Source organism: Zea mays, chromosome 8, assembly GCF_902167145.1.
Source record: "Zea mays cultivar B73 chromosome 8, Zm-B73-REFERENCE-NAM-5.0, whole genome shotgun sequence".
NCBI classification, from domain to species: Eukaryota; Viridiplantae; Streptophyta; class Magnoliopsida; order Poales; family Poaceae; genus Zea; species Zea mays.
Genome location: NC_050103.1, coordinates 21,741,281 through 21,748,752, shown reverse-complemented (window position 1 = coordinate 21,748,752; position 7,472 = coordinate 21,741,281). Strand labels below are relative to the sequence as shown.

The window sequence follows — 7,472 nt, the reverse complement described above, 5'->3', positions numbered from 1 at the left end:
TCCGTGACGTAGGCCAGCAGGCGGAGCGTGACGTAAGGGCTTTGAGCCGCGCGGCCTCCGCATTTATTGCGGAGAGGACACGCCGCCTGTCCACCCTTCTGACAGATGATGTGCCCCCACGACATTTATTGTGTCCTGTCCTTTCCACTGGCAGGCGGCGCCAGGGCCACCCTACAGACGGCGCACCTGTCCAGTCCATTATCGAAACAGTGTGCCCGTGCTACGCGATGCACTGTACTCATCCCTTATACGAGAAGCTTCCCCTTGCACGCCGAGATCTCAGGTGTCAGGGTGCACGAAGATTACACGGGCATGGCAAGCAGAAGTTCTATCCTTCCATTTGTCCCTGGACCCATGTGTCGGGGCTCAGAACCCTTGTACATGCCCCCCTTGAACTATAAAAGGGGAGGCATACAACGTTACAACGCAAGCACTAGACAGGGACACTTGGACGCAAGTCATTTAGGCTTACACACAGCTCAAGCTTCCACAACAATCCAACACACAGTGGAGTAGGGTATTACGCTCCGGCGGCCCGAACCACTCTAAATCCTCGCGTGTTCATGTGCTTGATGATCGCTTAGCAAGACAGGCAAAACGCTTAAGCCCCTTCCTCATCTTAGGATTTAGGGCGGGTGCAATCCGGCACCTGGGCGGAGAATTCCCTCTCCGACAGACTGACATAGCATTGTTTCGATAGGTAAACAGACTAAGTTTACATTTATACTCACAACAATAGATGATGTTTAATCATAGATTTTGCCGTCAATATTGTACTCACGCCGCCCGTTGTTAGCGCCCTAAGTCCATTGGAGGGTCGCAATCGTAATTTGTGTTTCGTAACATCGCACGGGCACATTCCTAGTAGATATAGAATGTGGTATGGCGTATATGTATGGGCACTCCCACATTCCGAACTGGCTTCAATTTCTGGACATTTTGTTGAAATCTGCGTCGCAAAGGAGGGGGAAAAAGTCAAAATTTAAGCTTGAACGTATCTCTTTCTCCTCCGTGTCTATGTATCTCCTGGCAAGCTCGACTCTTTCTAATGACCAGCAGCAGTTGTACTGGTACTTGATAGTATGATTATAGACAGTACTGACAGCCATTATACAAAACTGAAAAATAAAAAAATCAGAATGCACCAGCCGGGAATCGAACCCGGGTCTGTACCGTGGCAGGGTACTATTCTACCACTAGACCACTGGTGCTTCGTGTTCCTATGCTGGTTTACTGCTCCAAATGTCTAAAACAATACAAGGGCAAGAAATCGAACTGTACCTCCCTTGATTTGCGTACTCTTTATCTTCTGGAACTAAATTTCCACATGTTAAGATCTGTGATTGGGTTGGGTTGTCCGTCATCTATAAAATTATCTCTCCTAATAATAATAATTCGAAAGGAGTATTGAGCCATCTCCCTTACCAATTTACCATAGTTACCGGTGGAGTTGTGTTGGGGCGTTAGTTGAAGATGCTATAAGCTAAACTCCACCGGATACTTTTGTGAGGCGTGGAAGAATAGTAATTTGAAGAGAGATATATAGGGTCTACCTGGCAGGGCCCTAAATCCAAATCTCGACTATGGATCCACAAATCTGAATAGAGAAGATCCAGAAGTTGGATCATCTAGACTTCGCTCTGCAACGCCACCAAACAATGATGGATAAAATCCCAAGAAATGCCATCTCAAGCGCGAGATGATAAGTACATTGGTGCATGACAGGGTAGAGTAGGGAGGAAGCGAATGAGGCAGTGGAGAAGTGTACAACTCACAAATAAAAATCCCTAATGATAACCTAGGGACCAGAGATTTGTGGGAGCTCACTCAGCTCAGATAAGGAGTTTGTGTTGCTGTGGTCAGAGGGTCCATAGAGATTAGTGATAGAAATGGTACAAGTCTGAAACAATAGAGCTCAGGGAGGTGGTAATGGAGTAGTGGAGAGGCATTGTTGTGTTCGGGGGGCCAAAGTCCAAAGAGAGGCGTCCCAAAGCCGTAAACACCACCACGAGTTCCAGCAGCAGCATTGAAAATCAATCAAACCGCCGTGCCATACCGTGAACACATGGCATATGAAAATTGCCAGGCTAGCGATCAATCAAACCGCAAAACAATTCGAACCGTCAGCCAGCAGAAATTGTGTTCAGAACCATGTGAGGATAAGGTCATTATAGACTGTACTATTTACATTAGGATAGAAAGACTGGTTACCTTAGCCTAAGACCAGGCAAAATAATTACACCCCGTAAGTCAAGAATATGGTCACGACACAGGTCACAGCGAGCTGAACAATCTGCAGTCAAAAACTGGCAGCTACTAGCCGCTACTGACAAACAGAATTCACATGACTAGCTGGCCAAGGACCCCCTACAAAAAGCAACGACTCATCACTTGGGTCCAAGAATTCGAGGTTTTGTTTGCCAGTACTGATCCAAGCGCTGCCTTGCATACTCCTTGTACGCGAAGTCGATATTTTCGTTCACGTGCGCCTGATGACACGGTAGAGAAAACAAAGAAACCAAAGATAGATTTGTATTTATTCACAAAAACGAGACATGCACATTTGACTCTAGTGTCGGTGGCTCACCGAGATTATTCCCCACAGGCCCCAGAAGAGATGGCTCGCAAGAGTGTACTTTGCTATCAACCCTAGCAGTTCTTCAACTTCCCCATCCGTTGGCTTTTTACCTGATGAACATATATAGAATACATTTCTTGAAAACAGAGAATTCTCACAACGTATCCATGTGGTGCGAGTGAGCGTCTTTTTTAAATTTAAAATAGTCCACATTAGCACAGCATCCTCGAATTCCTTGCATTGTGGTTACCTGCAGAGCTAAGGTATGCCTCAACGAATCTTCTCTGCTCCCCAGTGTCTGAAACAGTGCAGATAGCAGTGAAATCAAGCAGCAAACGTAACTTCAATAGCAAGATATCTATCAACGCAAATTGTGATAAGTGAAGCTAACCAGGATATTTCGTAAAATCCAACACATGTGGTGTTGATGTATGGTAATCAGCAGCCATCTCACAGAAGTGATTAGCAATGTCGAATGCGACTGGGTTAAAACTCGCATATTCATAGTCCTGCAGAGAATAAAAGATCAACAAGGCGGCATTAAGTTACAGGAATAACATGGTCTAAGATTTGGTAGAACAAGAACTCCTCGCAGGTCTGTCAAGTTGTTCCTTATTGCTAGCATTGCTCAGCAAACCTAGATTTTTTTTCTGTTTTACTTATATGTGTCCCCATTCCTAAAATTTCATGATAACATACAGGAAAATTGTAATCCTGTAAATTTTACCCAGAATTATGCAGATAGGCGCCGGAATAGGTTTTAAGTGAAAAATGAGAATAGATTCTCATTTTATAAAACTTACTATCAAGGTGACTTGTCTGGTCTCTTCATATATCATAATATTTCCATACTGCAGATCGTTATGGCAGAATCCTACTGACTGTTGGAGCCCCGAGAGCGTCTTCTCCAGCACTGAAATCTCATCACCTAGTTTATTCAGCTGAAATTGGTTAGACTCTTCCTCAGAACACCTGTCACGAGCCTCCCCAAGCCACCGCCTGATTCATACAACACCAAGCAATCAGATTGGGATCAGAATTCAAGCACATTTCCCACAAAAATAAAAAAAGAAAAGAAACAATGGCATACTTGAGCCTCTGCCACAATGACACGTCCCTAGGTCCAGGCATGTCGAGATCGTGAAACTCGCGCAGCTTCCTGGCAATCAGCGCGGACATCTCCGGGTCGCGCAGATCCGCGGCGGAGAGGGTCTGGCAAGGCCAGGACGCGAGCAACGCGCGAGTGAGCCATGACAAGAAACAACCGCGGAACGGATCCGAGCAGACACATCACGCATTTAGGGTGGTAGAGGCGTAGTGTACCCTGGCGTTGATGAACTCCTCGACGCGGCCGTTGGCGAAGCGGCCCAGGAGGCGGGGCCCCTGGCCGTGGCGCGACATGCACTCGAAGGTGCGGACCTCGTCGGCGCGGTCGAAGAAGACCTCGACGCCCCGGCCGTAGATGCGCACGAGCACCTTGCGCGGGCCGTTGCCCTCGGCCTCGCCGCCGGGCCAGGTGATCCGGAAGACCTCGTTGGTCATGGCGCCCCTGAGCTGGGACACGGCCAGCGCGCCGGGGTCCACGTCGCCGCCCCAGAGGTCCCCGGCGAGGCGGTGCAGGATGCGGCGCGCGTCCGCCGGTATCCGGTCGATGCTGGCGCTCCGCTTCAGCGCGGGCGCGGCCTCCCCGCGCGGCGGCGGGTCCGCGGCGGCCATCGGCGCGCGGAGGGGCGCGTGTAGGCGGCGGCGATCTGCGGAGGCGGAGATGCGGCGTGGGTCCCGTGTCGGTTTGAGTTTGATTTGATTTGATCGGAGAGGGAAATGGGTTTGGGAGGCTGGGAATGCCGCCTGCCGCGGAATCGGATCCGAATCGGGATCGGTGGAAAAAAAACAAATCCACTCAAAGCTTCCAGGGGCGACAGCTTCTGGCGCCACGTCAGGCGCCAGCGGTGATTGCAAAGGGCACACGTGGGGACTCATCACGTGTACGTGTACCATGACTTGTGGACTCAGACTGCCTGCAGCGCACGGCGCAGCCTCTCCTTGCACCGGTGTTTAGCGTGCCTCTTCGCGTCTTCTTACAGTGTAGGTGTTTAGCGTGACTCTTCAGCCTCCCCTATCGGCTAGAGTAATAAGGCTAATCACAATAGATGTTTTATGAAGTGTTTCATGTATTAATTAGTCTGCTATAATCAGCTATTTTAATAACATGTCACATCATTTAAGAAGGAAGAGTTTCATAGAGTTTTATGGGGATGAAACCATGTTAACTCGTTTCCAAGGTCTTGAAAACTGTGTGAAACCTTCACTGAGAGTGTTTTGTTTCATCTTCATATAATTGAGTAAATCCTATTGGTTATTTATATGCAGCATTTAAGAAGTATGTTGACATATGAAATAGTAAGATGAAACTTTCTATTGAGAAAAGATGTTTCATTTATCCATAAAACTGATGTGTTATTTTTAAAAATAGAGACATGAAATCTTCACTGTGATTAGCCTAACGCAACAAAGGATTCCACCAAATCTGGCGGCTTGGAGCCAGCCCACTTACCCTCGAAGTTCGTGCACCGTGTTATTTTTTTATAGTGGAAAAATAGTTGTATATAATAAATAGGTATGGAAGATAATATTTTATGGTTGTAGTGGGTATATGAGAAGAATATAGGAGGAATCATTACTGGAGATAAAAAAATAGAAGAAGAAATATTATTAATGTGAAAAAAATAATATAGAGAAAGAATTTAGAGAAAACATTTGTGGATAATCTCGTCACGCCACATGCACCTGAGCCATCGAACTGAGCCTTAAAATGGCTTAAAACGACAAAGAAACACAAATTCGCATTGGTTTCTTACTTGCAAATTTGCGTCGGTTCAGATTATGATGAGGTCCGCTAAAACCACACCCCCAGCCATTGCTGGAAGACGAGGACACGATACACGAACCGGGGGCAGTAATCATATCTAAAACCTTATCCACTCGTACGTACGCCACCCCGTTACGAACACTCGAGGAGGAGGAGCAGAGAGAGAGAGGAGGCTACGAGTTGGAGTTCAGTGACGTTACATCCGCAGCAGCTGGAGGAAGTGGCGGCGACTCCGGCAGCGACGGCCGGTTGCGGCAGCCGAGGGCGAGGGCGAGGAGGATGCGCTGGGCAGCGCGCCTGACCAGTGACCGGAGCCATAGCAGACCGGACCCGTCTGCCCCGCCGTGAGCTCCCGGCCGGCTGCCGGCGAGAGGCGAGGATCGATATGATACAGCTGCGGCTGAGATTCGCCGAGGATGCCACGGCCCACTGCCGCTCATGAAGCGTTGTGGTTCAGTAGTGGTTGGTGGCAGTGGCAGGCAAGATCCAGCCTCCGTTCTACCACTGCCTGAAACTGTTAGGCATGGACTGGAATCTTTCTTTTAACAATGGATCATCAGAAGCTAAGCGACTAATAAGCCTCACATGACCGTGAGCAACTGAGTCACTACACACACTGACACACACTAGTAATAATAAAGAACAAATATGTAATCAATATTCAGTAACCAGTCCCCAAACGCCTCATCTACGACAGCAAGAAGATGAGGGTCCGACGCCGGAACTAAACATTCTGCCAACAAAGTTCTGAACCGAGTCCGAGCTGTCCGCCGCGCGGCCGGCGCCAGGGCATCTCCAGGTTGGTTCTGCAGCGTTCAGGAGCACTAGCTAGATGTCTAGATTTCATTAAAACTTAGCCCTCATGCCGACTAGCAGCATCAGAAAAACAATACCCTACTAATGCTAGAGGCTTCCACTCTAGAAAGAGAATGAAATGTTTCAAAGACTACCTGGGAACAGACAGGGCTCTGAAAATAGTGAATATATCGATTACATGCTTGGAATTGCAGGGCTCGGAATCAAACCCCACCAGCTCTGCAGTTCAAAGATGCTTCATCTTTCACCTATTGATCTCCTTAACCAAGGATCAGGTAACTTTTATTTCAGAGATAAAGAAAATGAAGTATCACAGCAACAACAACAACAACAACTCTAGCTAGTCGTTTTGCTGTAGTTCACTCACTGCTACAGAACTAAACTTCACTGTCAGCTCATCACATTTGGATGCTTACGGACCAGCACTGATAGCGTATGTCGATCCATCGGTGCTGGTTTGTGGCTTGGACAGGCTACAACATGGTCTAACATTGATAGATTACGCGGGAGACTTCATAAATTTTCTCATATGATGTTTAATAGATACGAACTTTATATCAAAATTGTAGCACTCAATGAGACCCACAACTCTGTAGTTGTCAACTTTTTATATAGAATCGTTTTGATGATAAGATATTTGATTTTTGCTATACTAGCACTATATTCGTCGCCATGCAAACAAACGGGTCGCACCGTGAAGCCTGACCCAGTTAGGGTCTGGCTCCACTAGACACGGTTAGAAAATCGAGATTGGACGTCCAGGCCCTGTGGGCTCATTTCTTTGCTTGGGCTTGACCCGCTATAGGTCTAAACGGACTGGGCTAGTCAGATAAACACGGAAAAAATGGACCGAGTAGCAGATCTAGCGGGCCGGTAAGCACATATAAATTATTTGTATAATGAGTTAAAATCGAATAAACACACCAAAAATATCCTAGCAGGCTAGGCCAGACCAGACCAGCCCAACGGTCTCACTTCTCTGTCTAGGCTCCGCCCATCTATTTGTGTCGGACCAAGCTAGGTTAAATTCATAAGGGGCCTGAAAGCGGGTTTTCTATACATCTCTACGTGCAACACTGCTCGACATATTGTTCGTAATATTGAGATGTGTGTTATCTCAGCACTGTGACCACGGTGAGGCAAAAAAAAAATAAGTAAAACTAAATAGTCACGGATCTAGAATTCTAGATGTGAATATCTTTTTGGAAA

The 7,472-nt window shown here is 47.3% G+C and overlaps 1 protein-coding gene and 1 non-coding gene across 3 annotated transcripts; both read right to left on the bottom strand.

Moving 5' to 3' along the window:
- Positions 1-1,140: 1,140 nt before the first annotated feature.
- Positions 1,141-1,211, bottom strand: TRNAG-GCC (transfer RNA glycine (anticodon GCC)). The gene has a single exon. It is a non-coding gene; the product is annotated as a tRNA-Gly (tRNA).
- Positions 1,212-2,112: 901 nt separating this feature from the next.
- LOC100192922 (uncharacterized) lies at positions 2,113-6,074 on the bottom strand. 2 transcript variants are annotated; one of them, XM_035961280.1, is made up of 8 exons: positions 5,648-6,074; positions 3,902-4,329; positions 3,669-3,790; positions 3,382-3,577; positions 2,970-3,087; positions 2,829-2,876; positions 2,588-2,688; positions 2,113-2,489 (listed from the first exon to the last, which is right to left on the bottom strand). In XM_035961280.1, exons 1-8 carry the CDS (start codon positions 5,763-5,765, stop codon positions 2,388-2,390), a joined length of 1,233 nt encoding a protein of 410 aa, XP_035817173.1. In that variant the 5' UTR covers positions 5,766-6,074; the 3' UTR covers positions 2,113-2,387.
- Positions 6,075-7,472: the final 1,398 nt, after the last annotated feature.

Bases quoted from the DNA above. Each gene is read 5' to 3' on its own strand.
- LOC100192922 (XM_035961280.1), bottom strand. From the start codon at position 5,765: ATGGCTCCGGTCACTGGTCAGGCGCGCTGCCCAGCGCATCCTCCTCGC. The intron at 2,877-2,969 runs GTTAGCTTCACT...GCACTGTTTCAG, and splicing joins GGATTTTACGAAATATCCTG to ACACTGGGGAGCAGAGAAGA. The intron at 2,490-2,587 runs GTGAGCCACCGA...CCGTGTCATCAG, and splicing joins GCCTGTGGGGAATAATCTCG to GCGCACGTGAACGAAAATAT.